Here is a 16,224-nt window from a genome sequence, read left to right on the forward strand (position 1 = left end):
AATATACTAATTGATAGGATTTCCCTCTGACATAAAAAGATATATATAAAAATATAAAAAATTTAAAAGTTTTTATCTCTGTGAATTAATTGTCATGCAGACATATAGTGTAGATAAATGTTTGGATGTTTTCATTGTTTTTAATTTTTTAATTTTGTATAATAAATACATTTTTAAAGGTATAAGTAGTAATTAGGTATCTTCAGGAATTTATTGACTATAAGGTTAAAGTATATAACAATAACAAATTAATTTAATATATTTTAAATGTTTTTCTTGCATATATATTTCTTATTTTATTGCATTTAATGTATAATACTTATTATTTGTCTGTTCCATAATAGGAGCGCCAAGACAGGGAATGATGTCGTTTAAAGAACTTCCTGTACATATTTAAAATGCTTTTTGGCGCCTTTCAGTGATGTTGTTCTGAGGAAGCTGCTTCTTGTTTGTAGCGGCGAAAACGCATTTTATTTTAAAATAAATTGGCGTTCAAGATTTTTGGAGTATTTTTGTGGAATCTTTTGGTGTGTCTTGGATTGGTACTCGCACCTCACGTTTTGGTTTTGCTTGTTTGTTCTTTTGCACTTGGTTTGTGTTTTAATTTTATGTTTGTTAAAAAGCAGTGCTGCTAAGCAAGTATAAAAAGTGGTGGCCATTTGCCTTTTAACTGTTGAAAGTGACAGGCTTGCTTTTTTAGCAGGAATTACCTGTATGTTAACACACTGCTGGAGAATGTTCATTCTCTAATCAGGGATTGATGAATAGTTTTCCTATTTTTTAATATACTGCATTGAATACCTCTCTATTGTGCTGTGACATCCATGCCTGACATTGTCAGTCTTTATAATATTTTACAGTATTGAGCTATGTTAATACTGTTTTGCACTTTGTACAATTTTAGCTGTCCCTTTAAATATAAAGCTCTCTCTCCCTTCTAGATAGACTGGGGATCACCAGAATTCTATAACATCCAGCACCATATGTTTCCAGGCATTTCTAGATCGTCCGCTGGTCCTAAGTCTACCTGTATCCATCCTGTTGCCAGTATTCTAGCAGTATGCACCGTAAGGTAGTATACAAACTGCCACATGTTTACTGACAACCATCTACTATTGCCAAAGAAGGAGCTTAGTGTGAGAGGTGAAATTGCTTATTATTACTGAAGGCACACCTCTCCCATCAGGCAGTTGTCAGTCCTGTACTAAAGCTACATCTGTACACTGTAAGACAAACTCAAAGGCATATTAAGTTGAGGTGCTAAAAATCACTTCTGATACCTTAATCAACTGTTATGGCATTGTAAATTCTCCTGGTAACACCTATTTTGCCATTGCAACATTGGATGTTCTTCATGTTTCACTGTTGCAGTCATCACCTGTGGGTTTTCCCTGCATGGATGTTTTTCTGCGTCAGCTGCTGTCACCTGTAGACTGATGCCAGGTCGTCAGTGCTATAAAGCAAGGAGCTGATGCCATTACATCAGTCTTTCTTGCTGTGGAGCCCGTAGCAGAAGTAGTTCGCAAATGTGCCGGTCAGTCGCTACCAGAGTTTGGATCACAGCTGAAAACATCTAAAGCCAAGTACCCCATTGGGGATCTCTTTTTCTTCTACTAACAGATGTCCGAAAAAGTTAACAGTTGTCTCGCTTGTGGAAAGCAAATCCCACACTGAGACTTCCATTCTTACTGCGTTACTTGTTTAGGCCCAGACCACGACGTAGCCTGCTGTTGGTTCTGTCCCCTCTAACGCTAGAACTATTCGTCGGAGAGCACTTGTTGCTGATAACTATTTTCGTCCTCTGTCTTCTCATATGGCGTCGATTAACCAACCATCATCAGAAACTCTTGTTAAGTGTAAGGATAGAGACAGACCTCACAAGGCCAAGCCTTCCGATGACTCCTCTGCTAAACAGGTCGTCAGTACTCCGGAATTCAGTGAGGTGCTTGTGCAGCCCCTGATGCCCAATGCGATTGCCATGCAGGCCTCTACAGAGACCCTTTTGGAGTCCGGTATGCCACAGAAATCTTTTTTGTCTTCAGAGCCTTTGGCTGTCTGCCTCAGTTGGGTCCGGAGCCGTTAGGCAGGTACCGGCTTCCAAGGATGTCTTTTGCACTACTGATTCCAGTCAGAAACCGACATCTTCACACCCGACTACCACTAATCTCAGACCAATGACTTCTCTTAGGCCTAGAAGCCAGGCCACACCTAGGAAATATGCCTCTAGCCACCATCTTCCTCCTGCCCCACCACCCCAGGCCCAGATGGTTAAGATGGAGGAAGATCTTATTTCACTTATCGGGGCAGTCAAGCCTCCTCTTCTGAAAGAAAGACGTCCTCCAGAATTATTGACAGAACAGGATTCTGAGGAATCAGATTATTCAGGCTTGGAAGAGGATCAGCAACCTCTTACTGCTTATGAGGATTCAGATGCAGAGGAAATCCATCCCTTCTGCCTCACCACCAGAAGACTTTTTCTTTAGAGAAACCCTTCATGCCCTCAGGGAACATTTCCAATGGGAATCTCAGGACTTCCCTCAAGCCAAGAAAAGGCTAAGAGAATTTCTAGACCTTCCTCAGCACAGACCTCTTGCCATCCTCGCTGTTTTAGATGGGCTTGTATTAAATCAGCGAATGCTTAAAAAAGCAACCGCTGATTTATAGACCCCATGTAAGCGAAAGCTTACAATCCTGAGCACTTTATTTGTCACTGTTCTACAAAAATAAAATAAAATAAAAACTTTAAAACATTAAATAAAGTGAGGGGACTTTGCCCTCCCCCCACTTAAATATACCAACTCCGAGATCGCACTACAGTGAGGAAAATGACAAAGTAACGGAGGCAGCCAAGTGGTTTCTTTCCCAGGGAAAGAAATTGCTTATATGCCATTTTGCTATTTTGTGCTTTCAAGTTCGATCAAGATGCATTCAAAGGAATGTGTCTTCAATTATATAATAGGAACCCTTTTAGATGTGGTGGATGATGTTTTCCTTGAATCCAGTTTAGCCCCGTATGCCCTTCCTCCTGCTCCCAGTAAGTTTGACAGGTATTACAGGGTACCAGACACCCACAAATTCCTGTACAGAAATCCTGCTGTAGACCTGGAGGTCATTACACAGGGCCCCAAAGGAGCCAGGGCCAGTTCAGCAAAGAACCCTGCCCTTCTGATAGAGGCCACAGCTCTGGACAGATGGGGTAAAAAGGCATACAGCTCTGCAGCCTTAGCCATCAGAGCTCTCATCTGTCAGTTCCATATGTTAAAATATCAACAGCATACTTTGGAACTATTAAAACCAATGATTTCTGCTTTTCCTGAATGTGCCAATTCTAAGGAGCTAGCAGATTTATTGCACTCCTCTTGTCAAGTGACTAGACATTCTTTACACTGCAGATACGATGCATTAGAAGCCTCTAGCAGAGCAGCAGTGTCTGGATCTGTCATTTGGTGACATGCATGGTTGAAGGAACAACCTCTACCTGATCATGTCAAGTCTAAGTTAATCGACGCACCTTTGGACAAAGACCGCTTGTTTGTGGAAAAAGCAGAAGAGGTGCTTAAGAAAATGGAAGACAAAGCAAAATCTATGCAAACAGTAAAATATTTCTTTCAAGTACAACCACCTAGATTCAGCAGGAACTTTCCCTCTAAGCACTGGTCCTTTCCTGCCCCTAGCAGACAGGGGCAAGCTAAGCCCTGCAGGGACAGGCCACCCAGATCTCTACAGCAGGGACAACAGAGAACCAAACAGTGGACCACATCTGCCTCTAAGGCAGGGAGTTATAAGCCATCCCTCTACAGCAAAAACTCTCAATGACTCCCTTCCCACCCCTCTGCCCTGCCTACAAAGCTCAGAGGAAGGCTGTCCCTCTGCAAAGAAAATTGTCTGTCTGTAACCAAGGACCAATGTGTCTTAAAGATAATTTTTCAGGGATACAAATTCAATTTCTACAAACTCCCAATCCCCAAAGGGTACCTAGACTTGCCTCCAAGTCAGTGGGCAGAGGGATTAAAACAAGTCTAAACCCTCATATCCCAGGGGGCAGTAAAACCTGTTCCCACAGATCAAACTGGCAAAGGCTTCTATTCCAGGCTATTCCTTGTTTCCAAAAAGGAGGGCACTTGGCGCCCCATCCTGGATCTGTCCATTCTGAACACCTCCCTAGTGGTCCCCAAATTCAAAATGCTAACCTTGCAGCAGCTGCTGCCTATGCTGACAAAAAATGCCTGTTTAATGACCCTGGACCTAAAAGATGCTTACCTCCATATCCTCATAAGGAAGTCCTGCAGAACATTCCTGTGTTTCAGAGCAGGCTTACAGCACTTTTAGTTCTCTGCTCTTCCCTTTGGCTTATCTACTGCTCCCAGAATTTTCACCAAATTCCTGGTCCTGGCCATAGCATTCTGCAGACAGAAAAACATTCAAATGTATCCCTATCTGGATGACTGCCTCATCCAAGCAGAGAGCAAAGAAAAGCTCCTGCAGGACTTACTCTTCATAAAAACCCTTCTCACTTCCTTGGGATTCACCATCAATGAGAGGAAGTCAAAGCAGACTCCCTCCAGGAGTATCATCTTCCTGGGAGCTCTGCTGGACACAGCATCAAAATGACCTTCCTAACCCCAAAGAAGTCTCTCTACTTTAGTCAGCTGGCATCCCAAAGTCAACTCACAGCAAGGAAGTTCTTGCAAGCTTTAAGATACATGGCTTCTTGCATCCTTCTGATTCATCTGGCCAGACTGCACATGAGGAAACTTCAGTGGTACCTAAGTAACCTTTGGTGCCAGCATTCTCAACCTCTGGAGACCTCCCTCCCTCTGATCCCCTGTATAAGGGCAGAGTTGCTCTGTTGGGCAGAGGCATGTGCCAAGAACCAGGGTCTCCCATTCAACCTCTGACCAACAGGCCAGACCCTCACCACCAACACTTCAGAAGTCACCTGGGGTGCCCACCTAGGGTACAGGCCTTTGGGATGCCCAACACCTTCCCTTACACATCAGCCAAAAGGAAATGCTTGCACTACAGAAGGCTCTGACTTCCTTCCAGCCTCATCTCTGGCCAGGGGTTCTCCTTGTCAAAACAGACAACACCGCAGTAATGTGGAACATTAACAAACAGAGAGGGGACTCAATCTTACCCCCCTGTGCAGGCTAGCCTGCTGACGGCCTCATCCATGGGATTACGTCTTATAGCCCAATACCTCCAGGAATCAACAACACCCTGTCAGACCACTTAAGCAGACACATTGTGGACCCCCACGAATGACAGCTCCATGGAAAAATATTCCACAGAGTCCTAAAGTGTGGGGAAACCCAGAGGCAGACCTATTTGCTTCACACCTCAATCATCAGCTAAAGAAATTTTTCACCAAGGAATTTCACCACCTAGCATGGAAAGTGGATGTCTTTACCTTACCTTGGAACTCCCTCTTTGTGTACGTCTCCCCACCCTTCCTCTTGTTTCCAAGGTACTCCTCAATATCAGGGAGGAGGGGCCCAAGGCCATCCTCATTGCTCCAGATTGGCCCAGGCAACACTGGTACCCTCTGCTGCGCAGCCTCACATTTCATCCACCCTGGCAGCTTCCACAGATCCGAAACATCTTGACTCAAGCAAGGGGGGGGAAATGCTGCACCCAGACTTGCAGACTCTCAAGTTATCAGCATGGCTGCTACTCCCAAGGTAAGGGAAGGGCCCCTGCTAAGCAAACAGGTGCTGGACATTCTCACAGAGGCCAGAAGGCCATGAACCAGAAGATCTTACGCAGGAAAATGGAAAAGATTCTGCTCTGGTGCCAGGCCAGCGGGGCCAGTTCATCCCTACCTACTATCCCTCTCATCCTGGAATATCTAGCGGAGTTGCTAAATAGTGGTCTCTCCTTCTCTTCATTTAAGATTAATGCTTCAGCCATTTTCTGCTCAGTTTAACACAGACCAGCCATTGTTCTCTCACCCTTTGATTAAGCAATTCCTCAGAGGGGCTTCTAACATTAGGCCTCCCAGAAGGCCTCCCACACCAGCCTGAGACCTTAATTTTGTTCTTGAAAAACTGACCCTACCCCCTTTGAACCTGCTGCCTCAGCAGAACTGAAATTCCTCTCTTGGAAGACTGCCTTTTTGCTGGCCATCACTTCAGCCAGAAGGGTTTCTGAACTGCAGGCACTGATGGCCATTGAGCCCTTCATCATTTCCATGTAGACATGGTGTCCCTTAGGACTAACCCCTCCTTTACTCTCAGCCAGGCCATTCATCTGCCTACCTTCTTCCTCTTCAACCCTCAAAACAAAGGGGAAAGAATTCTGCACTCCCTGGACATGCACAGGCAGCTTAGATACTACCCGGACCTTACTAAACCCTTCAGAAAAACAGACCAACTTCTTGTCAGTTTTCCCGTAGGGGCAGAGGGGAAGACCATCTCCAAGCAGACACCCTTTTTAAATGGATATCACACTGTATCCATTTCTGCTACAGATTGCATGGGAAACCTCCCCCTAAGTCTGTTCACACCTATTCCACTAGGGCAGCCTCCACTTCCACAGCATTCATCAGAGGAGTCCCCACCAGGGACATCTTGGAAGATGCCACCTGGCCCTCTGTCCATACCTTCAGAAAGCATCATCACCTTCCTCTTTTCTCCAAGGCTAGGGCAGGGTTTGCATCTGCAGTTCTGCAGGGCCTCGTTACCCCTGCCTAGGTCTCTTCACTATCCATCACCCCTCTCTTCAGCTTTGGGAATCTTCCCACAGGTGATGATCACAACAGTGAAACACGAAGAACATAGTACAGTTGTGCACACTTACCGTAAATGTAGATGTTTGAGTGTATTCACTGATGCAATCCTGGTTTTCCTCCCTCCTTCCCCCTTAAATCTTTATTTTGGGAGACATAAGCTTCTTGGGGTGGTTATTCACCACTATGTCTTCTGTGTCTTATCTCCTGAGGCTGTTTGGTTAGGGAAAGAAAAACTGATGTAATGGCGTCAGCTGCCTTGCTTTATAACACTGACGACCTGACGTCAGTCTTCAGGCGTCAGCAGGTGACGCAGAAAAACATTGACTCTGGTATTCGGGCCAGCTGAGGGCTATCACAGCAGGGACAACCCACAGGTGATGACTGCAACAGTGAATACACTCTAATATCTACACTTATGGTAAGTGTACACAACTGTACTTTCTCCCTTCTCATGCACCTGGCCAGGGGCAATTTTCCAAAACGTCCTCAGAGTGAGCCACCTTATACAGGACAAGGAATTTTTTTATCCACACCAACATTCTAAATATATACCTGACTTTGGATGAGAAGTTTTTGATTCCATTCAGACATCTTTACAGAGGATGTGTAACAGATACTAAAACTGACTAGAAAACCTGCTTCTAGTAAATCATATGTAGCCAAGTGAAAGAGTTTCTTCTTGGTGTCATAGGCAGAGATGAGAACCCAGGTCACTCAGGGGCTCCTCTGGTAATCACTACATCTCAAATCTGACCTGTCTTATACTTCTTTCAGAGTACATCCTTCAGACATTTCAGCTTGTTTGCCATTGCATCTCCCCTTCTCTCTACGTAAAACAATTTTTGAAAGGGGTTTTTAACATGAGACCACCTAGTAAACTGGTCTCTACATCCTGGAATCTTACTTTTGTTTTGGAGAAGCTAAGTTTACCTCCATTTTAACCTGTAGCTAGTGCTTCCCTAAAGTTTCATAGTTGGAAGACAGCTTTACTGATTGATCTGACCTCAGTTAGAAGAGTTTGTGTTGCAAGCACTCGTGTCTCTTTTTATTCTTTCATAACAGTAAAATGACACTCAGAACAAATTGCTCATTTATGCCAGAAGTGGTTTGTTTGCTGTGAATCAATCTATAGTAAAGTATATGCATAATCCATATCATATATTTTTTATTCCACCTGTATATGTAGGTTCATTGTTATGTGGCATATACCAACTCACACAACCAGTGTCCATCTCACAGAAGTGTAATTGCTTTATATGTAGCAATTCTCCAATGTTTTTCAGTAAAGTATGTGTTTAAATGTGTACCTATGTAGAAGTAAATGTCTGTAGAGAAATACTTCTACCTACTGACTGTAGTAAAGATATCTTTTTTTTTTCTACAGTGATTTTTTCTGTGTTTTCTAGCAAAGTTTGCATTAACATCTGTCTTGATATATACATATATATATATATATATATATATATATATATATATATATATATATACACACACACACGCACACACATATGAAAATATTAGTAAGCGCACACAGGTGCAGAAATACTTGTGGCAGAGTGCAGTACTGTAAATGATTTTTCTAAACTGAGTCTTCAGTGTGCGTTTTCTGTTAGACTATGGGTTGCTGGAAGTCTTTCTTTTTTTTTTTGAGCATCTTTCATTAAAATATGACTACATTAGTACTTTTGCTAAGAATGGCTTATTTTAAGGTGCATTATTTTACTGTTGCTTTTCTCTTCCACAGCAATGATCTTGTTTGGCTTCATACTGTGTTTGCAGTCACCTACTTGATTGTCACAGTTGGCATCATGAAACATCATATTTCACGAGTAAATCATCGTGCCAGAAGTTTAGTAAGTTCCCTAAAAAAACTGATCACTTTTGCCATAAAATTCAGAGAAAAAAGTTAGGAGTTGCAGTCTGTTTCATTAGCTGCTACATCATAGAAGTTTAAGAAATGGTGGCATTTATACCTTTTGTATGGCTTGATTTCTTGTTCTTTACTTGCTTCAGAATGATTTCTCATAGGTGGATGTTTTAAACAAACTGATTTTTAAGTATGTAAGAATGTTCCTTAATTTTCTACTTTAGTTTGTTTTTCTTCTGTGCTGTTTGTATGTCTATATAGTTTTAATCTTCAACAAGAGAAGTTATCCTGGACAGTATAAAGGTTATTTCCAGTTTGTTTGTATCTTTCGGCTTTTCCCGGTTAGGGGTCGCCACAGCGGAACTCTGGTCCGCTAATGATTGGTAGTGGATTTTTACGTACCGGGTTACCAGCCCTGACCACAACCTTCAACGAAGGCACGCCCCATTCACGTATGCCTCCACACAGAAGACACTCTAGCTGAGAATAGAACGGGACAACGTCTTGCTATGAGGCGACAAAGCTACCGCAGCACCACCACCGCAGTAAAGGTTATTTCCAGTGATTTCTGAAAATAATGGAGTACATTTACTAAAAACCTAGCTGGTGATCACCATTTAATTATACAAAGTAACTCTACTTAGTACAGTAATTATACAAAGCAAGGTACAGTGTGACATGAAAGAGGAATGGTTATAGTAATTGATTAGGTACAAAATGTCCTTGTGTCAGTTAACTTTGCTAAAGTTGTTTCACTTTTCATTCTGAGCACACAAGTGAAAATGACACAGATACTCTTTTCCAAGCAATTACAGCGCACAGTAATTTGTCTATTTCTGACAGAAAAACATTTTTGTATTCAGAGCACTACTAAATACAAATTAGAGACCCTGAGATTAGGGTTACTACCTGTCCCACTTTGCAAGGGACAGTCCCTCTTTGGGCAGTTGTATCCTGCAAAAAATTTGTAAAAATGGCAAATGTCCTGAGATTTTAGGACAAAATTATTTCCTATATTTTATGTAATAGGTGCATAAAACAGTTATTCTGTATCTGAAACCCATCTGAAACACCTAAATGTTATGCAAAACAGAATAAGCAGCTAAAATGCTACAAGAGTAAGCTTTTATTTAGGCAAAAAAGTGAAGTTTTGTCCTTTGTACTGGCCATGGGTATGTTTCGGCCTGCAAAATCTGTCGTTCGTACCAAAAATGTCCCATTTTGGGCATTTGAAAAGGTGGCAACCCTACCTGAGATGCATTTTTCCAAACATTACTGGAACAGTTTCTCTGGCTTCTTTTAGAAGGTGAGAATTGTGTTTTTTTAGTACCATCTTCCAACCATCTAGCCCTCCTGTCCCCTAACTGACCCATTCTACATCCTTCCTACCATAGCAGTCTGTGTGGTGTTGGGAAATTCATTTCTAGTAGTGTTTGGATGGGGAGGTGAGAGTCTTTTGCCTGCTCTTCATTATGTACTACTGCTGAATATTTGTTTGTTCTGTATCCCTGATGTCCTTCCCTTCATGAGTGTCACTCCACAGTGTGCATTTTCATTTTTTTTTCAATGCTGCCCTCTACTAGGTCATTTTAAATCTGGCAGCCTGTTCATATGGCCTCCATCAAGTTTCACTCCTAGTACAGTAGCTCTCTTGTATTCCTTGTCCCGAGGTGTGTAAGCCAGTATCATCCACTCTTTTCCACCCTCCACCCCCCTCCAAGTTGGCTTCTTTCAACCTCCTGCATGCTAGGAGCAAGGAAAATTGGACTTAAACCCTGCAGGGCTGATGTGAAAGGCTGTCCCACAAAGTTTCTGAGTCAGGTTTCACTGGACCTGTATTCATATCTGCATTTCTCAGTGCACACAAAGCTAATCAGGTTAAAATGCTGAAGGAGAAGAACTTCCTGTGATTAAGCTGTTTTCAGTTAATGCACTTAACATCCAGTGGGTTTGTGGCTTGAGCCTTTCACAAATGACGTTCGTGCCTCACAGTTCAAAAATATTCATATCTCTGGAACCGTTGGTGTTAACACGAAAGTGGTAAATTGCAAACTGTTCATCACAAAATATTATTCATTCAATTATGTGTCAAACTGGATTTTATAAGCCATAATAAAGACAGTAAATATTAAGTTTTGTAATGTTTTATAAACCGCTTATGATAGCTCAATAACAATTCAAGCAGTGCATATACTGCCAACACCATTTTCTTAATATACCTGTGAGCTTTCATATGAGGCTAAGCAATTCTCTCTGCCACGATTGTTGAAATATTTAGGGAAGTATGAAAACTATTACAGTAGAATTATAGTAAACAAATCAATATATTTTAACTGCACTAGACAGATGGTAAGTATCTATGTAGTTTTTTTTGCTATCATGTAATCTTTAAGATGAAATCTTCTAATACCATATATGCAGCATGGTTTAGGAATTATTAATGCAAATATGAGCAAGCAATATTTGATGCCCAGTGGTATATGTATGACATAACTGCAGAAACACTTGAAGTATCACTACGCTGTAATGAGTTAACTCATTCAAGTCTATAACGCCTTTCTGTATACTTCATACGGAGCTGTGGGTGTGAACTTGATGTCCAGACCTTTTTAACAGTGACTTACCAACTGGTAATAGGCAATATCAGAAAGTGCAAGGAGTTAACAGAATGACACTAAGATTGTTAATCTAGGATGTCATGCAATAGATAAATTAATCACTGTTTTGTCACTTTTTATATTTTTGTAACTGAGAGCCCTGCATGTAAATAAGAGGAATGGTATGATATACTGTGGGTGAGACAGGATTATTCATTGCCAATGTCTGTTTATATCTCACTATACCTGAGATATTGTTAGTTGTTTGTAAGTAATTATGAAAAAAAAAAACAATATATTCATAAGTACTTAATACTTCAAAAACAAGTGAGAAACTGTTGCATGGCATCAGATGAAACCTTAGATGTAGTTGAAGAAAACGGTCTTTGATACTTGATGTGTAGGTTACGTATCTTGTGAGATATTCAGTGCTGTTTGTATTGGTAGTTATGCAATTAAGTATATGTTTTCATATTTCTGTAAATATCTCAGTAAAAATGCACTCCTAGAGGAATTTCTTGTTGTCATATGAAAGCTTATATTTGGTTAGCAAAGATGTTCTAACAGTTTCCGAGATGCAACAACTTGATAGTGAAAGTTTTAACAAAAAATATAATTTAGGGTATGTGTGCATTAAAATATATTATAGTATTTATGAAAAGACAACAAATGCAGTGACTGTTATCATTGTAACAAATACTTCTTACTGATAACATTGCTGTTTGTACAGTTTTGATAGCTTCACAAAATATTTACATTTGTTTGCATTATACTTTTTAAGTTTATTTTTCAGAAAATGCTGTGGATTGTAGGATGTGCGTAGGCTGCTAGAGGTATGACATTCCACACCAAATTATTGGAAGCAGAGTCCATTTAATGAAATATTCCCATGTTCGAAATTTGTGAGATGATCCCCTTTAACTATTGCTTTGGAAAGTGTCGAACATGTGAACACAGCTACAAGGTTGGTGGTATTAAGGCCTGCTTTCTTTAAAATGTGGTCCATGTCCTGTGTTGATACTCAAAGTTTCTTTTAAAGGAAATTTGTTTTCACACTGGAACCATTTTTTCAACAAAATAACTTCTGGCAAGCTGTTATTGTCAGGTCCAAGGATTACATACTGGTGTCCCCGATATCAGGCTTTGAGTCTAGAGGCCTTTGGATGACTGAAAACAGAAACAAAAAGACCTCAGAAAAATTTTGATTTATGGAGGCAATGCAAGAAGGTAAAGAATAATTTTACCTGCTGTCAGTAATAGCTTTGTGCAACACTAACTGCTTCATCCCTTAAGTTCTGTTTTACTGCCATTCTGCTTAGGGGGTTTCACTTATGCTATAAGGAGTTGTTAGTCTGTAAAAATGAATGGCTTCTAAGAACTTGGTGGAGCAGTTTAGTTCACCTTTTAAACAAGGTGTTTATGATGATAGAAGAATGCCCAAAAGTAAGTTGATTATTTGGCCTTTTATTTCTTAAAATTAGAAGGTAGATCAACGTTGTTGCCCTGGCCAGTAGGCTAAGCAATTTTGTAACAGGGCAAGGTATCCTCAAGTTTTGCTATTAGGGCTGTTGTAGACAAAGGTGGTGTAATGTCAATGAAGTAATAACTAAAGCTAATTTTTAAGGCAGATGGGATGACATCTATGCATTTTTAGAGCTTTTGTTGTATACTTCATATAACATATCGTAGCTGTTTGTGGTGTACTGACATTTTCTGGAGGGATGACATTACTAAGTGGCATACCAATTAATAGTAAGCAGTAAAAAAAAGGGCAAGGTGTAAGTAACAAAATGACTACAGATTGATGGGGGTGGCAGAAATGTTTAAACAGTTAACAGCTCCTGTAATTGACAGAATTGTCTTCAAAATCTTCCAGTCAGGAAGACATAGCAAGAGAGTTTATCTAGAAAAGAAGGCTTAAGAAGTTTATCAAGGAAAAATGTCATTATATTAATGCTCCTGTCAGACATTCAAAGGAGTCAGTGGAAAAAGACAGAAGAATGACTCATCTGAAACCAAACTCTAAAGATTCCTCTGTTAAAAAAGCAGCTCTAAAATCTTTCTAAATAGCTAAGATCTTTCTGCAAAAATGGACATACCTGACATGAAAATTGATGCGGTAAAGAAGGATTGCTAAGAACAGATAGACTTGATTAGAGACATTGTGAAACAACAGAGCTTGCAAATAAATGGGAAAGAAGAGCTTAATGACATTGAAAGACAAAATCATTTTTATTAAAACAATCTGTACTTGAGAAAGTAGATAACTTTGAAAATATGACATAAAGAAAAAAACATTAGAATCTGTGGCATCCCAGAAAAAAATTGAGAAAGCACGTTAACTTTCTGACAACTTGGTTGCTAAAACAGGTATGTAGAGCATTTAGAAACTGGTATCTCTGAGAATGTTTGAGATTATCAGAGTTGTTGAGAATTATCAGACAGACTGTGTAGAAGATTATATAGGAATGACAGCTGTAGTCACTGGTTCCCTCAGAGAGTAGCTGCCTGGAATAGACTACAACTTTTATTAAAGCAAGCACTCGTTTAGATGTTTCAAATCAACCTGGACACTTATTATGAGAATGACTGTTTTGGTATATTGGCAGCCTAGAAATGTATTATTGCCTGTACCTGAAATATTTTTATGTATGTATGTAAAAGTACTAAACCTACTGGAAGCATTCTTTATATGTCTTTGGAACACAGGAATCAACAGAACATGTATATCTTTGGATGTGCAGCACAAAAAAAGATGTAAATCTAATACAACCTTTTTCAAATCATAATGAAATTTCCTTAGATTTGGAAATGAATGTAAGGAGTTTATCTGCTGTTTCAAGAATTCCATCATATATGACTAAATTAGAAGACTTGAAATAGAATTTAATGAAAGTAATAAAATAATTTATATCAATTACTGGTAATGGAAATGTTAATGATAAAATTTTGTGGGATTTTGTCAAATCTCACTTAAATGAGATTAATTTTGGTATCAAAAAGGTAAAACATTGCAATTCATAATTAAATGAGACACAGACCTCATTTAGCTAAATTAAATTTACAAAGAAATGGCAAAAGTTAACTAGAAGTAATTGAGACTAAACAAATAATAGCTTTAACAAATAAAAAATTTGTAATTAATGACATTTCGAGCATCTTACGATGTAAAGTGATTTAACGAATTACTTGTACTGAGACTCTTCATGATGCATTTTCAGGTAAAGAAGCTACAGCTGTTGAAGTTCTAAGATGTAGAGATAATGATAAAATGAGACAAAATCATGACATTTTCAATAAGATGCATACTGAAACATATTTAAAGGATAATAAAGATAAGTTGAATGACAAGCAAGATCATTAAATAATTAAACCTATAACAACTGGGAAGATAAAAGAACAAATAAAAATAATTAACTTACAGAAAGCTGCAAGTCTTATTTAAACAAGAAACAGCTTATTAAATTATCACTTATGACATAGACAATCGTACATATATATAAATGAAAACAAACCATAGTAACACAATCCCAGTTGCAAACATTTTACATCACAAACCATATTGGCATAATTCTAGTTGCAAACATTATGCATCACTTATCTACCCAATCACTGTCTGTCAAACATTACATAGCTCATTTCAAGAACTGCATTCTTTTAAATGTCATTCCTCCCCTGCATGTATTCTTCCCACAGTTTCCATTTTTTCCTATATAATTTACTCCTATCCTTTTCTAAAAACCCCAATTCCAGTTGTTTTGTTTCAGTTTAATATAGTCACTACTTCTAGTACAGTTGGTTTAAAGTTTGTTTTCCATTTTCTAGTAACTGTGTTTTTGGCAGCCACCATAATTAGACTTGGCAAGGCCTTACTAGGTCTAGGCAATTCTGATTATGTATCATAGCTCATAAGCCATTTCCCTAGTTACATCAATTCGCTCACCCAGCATCTCTGACACAGTAGTCAGCAGGGAACCTTTAAAGTCTGCCAACTCATTACACTCCCAGAAAATATCTTCCCAATTACATCTTTCTTCCCCAACACACCTGCAACATTTGCTGTCTTCCTGAGAAAAAATTCTCTGGAGTCTACTTGGGGTACAAAAATATCTATGGAAACATTTCCAAGCAAAAATCCTAAATTTTCTAGATCATGTTGCATTTTTGGGAGACATACATATATCCACCATTGTTTTTGTGAATTGCATATCCACTCTCTTTCCAATCCCTTTCTTAACCTCCTCTGATTTATTCTTATAGTTATTATGCAATATTTTATATACTATACTAAGTACTCCTTTCTTAATGGCAGCTTGTTATCGATTCTACTAAAAACTCTATCACTGCTAGTCTTTCGTTTAGGACCTCTCTATTTTTTTTCTTTGCCTGTACTCTAACAGTCCTTAATAGGGAAGGCAATCTCTAACCTGCAGTCCAAATAAATTCTTAGTTTCTTCCCATTCTGTTATATTTCCCTCTCTAGTTGTTTGCTTGCAATATTTTGCTTCCTTTGCCAGTTTTCTCCAGTCGGTTCCAGCCCCCTCATGCCTATTGTCTATATCCCTAATTGTTTATGCTCTATTGGCAAAACCTCCTTTCTCCATTCCCGTGTTGGCTTAATTCTTAGAATACTTTCTGTTATTTTATGAATATAGTATTCTGCATGATTATTATTCTCCTTAAAGGTCTGCATCCAAAATCCCAGTCTGTCCTTGTTTCTTGAGCCCCCCCCCCCCATTTCATCATCATCTCTTCCACTTTGAATTCTAGTTTTATGCATGGGTATATATATGAGCCTTAACTATTGCTCTGAAATACCCCTTCAAATTGGATAAACCCAGTCCGCCTTCTTCTATTGAAAGAATCACCTTATCCCACTTGACTCTTGCTGTCTTTCCCTCTTAGATAAAATCCTTTGGCTCTTTATTAAATGCGATCCACAACTTCTCCTCTGGTTGATAAAAATATGCCTAACCTATGTATAAGGCTAAAGGGACTAAAAACATTTTAACTGCTTGTATCTTACTATC

At 39.4% G+C, this 16,224-nt stretch overlaps 1 protein-coding gene across 1 annotated transcript in view; it reads left to right on the plus strand.

Moving 5' to 3' along the window:
* The window catches only part of LOC122792423 (CSC1-like protein 1), a 740,103-nt gene that overhangs the window by 70,375 nt on the left and 653,504 nt on the right, over window positions 1-16,224 (plus strand). The window contains exon 2 of the mRNA XM_044060212.1: window positions 8,475-8,583. Within this exon, the coding sequence (XP_043916147.1) occupies window positions 8,475-8,583 (109 nt within the window). The remainder of the gene's footprint in view (window positions 1-8,474; window positions 8,584-16,224) is intronic.

This window comes from Protopterus annectens, chromosome 1.part2 (genome assembly GCF_019279795.1).
Source record: "Protopterus annectens isolate FY-2018-M chromosome 1.part2, PAN1.0, whole genome shotgun sequence".
Taxonomy (NCBI): domain Eukaryota; kingdom Metazoa; phylum Chordata; order Ceratodontiformes; family Protopteridae; genus Protopterus; species Protopterus annectens.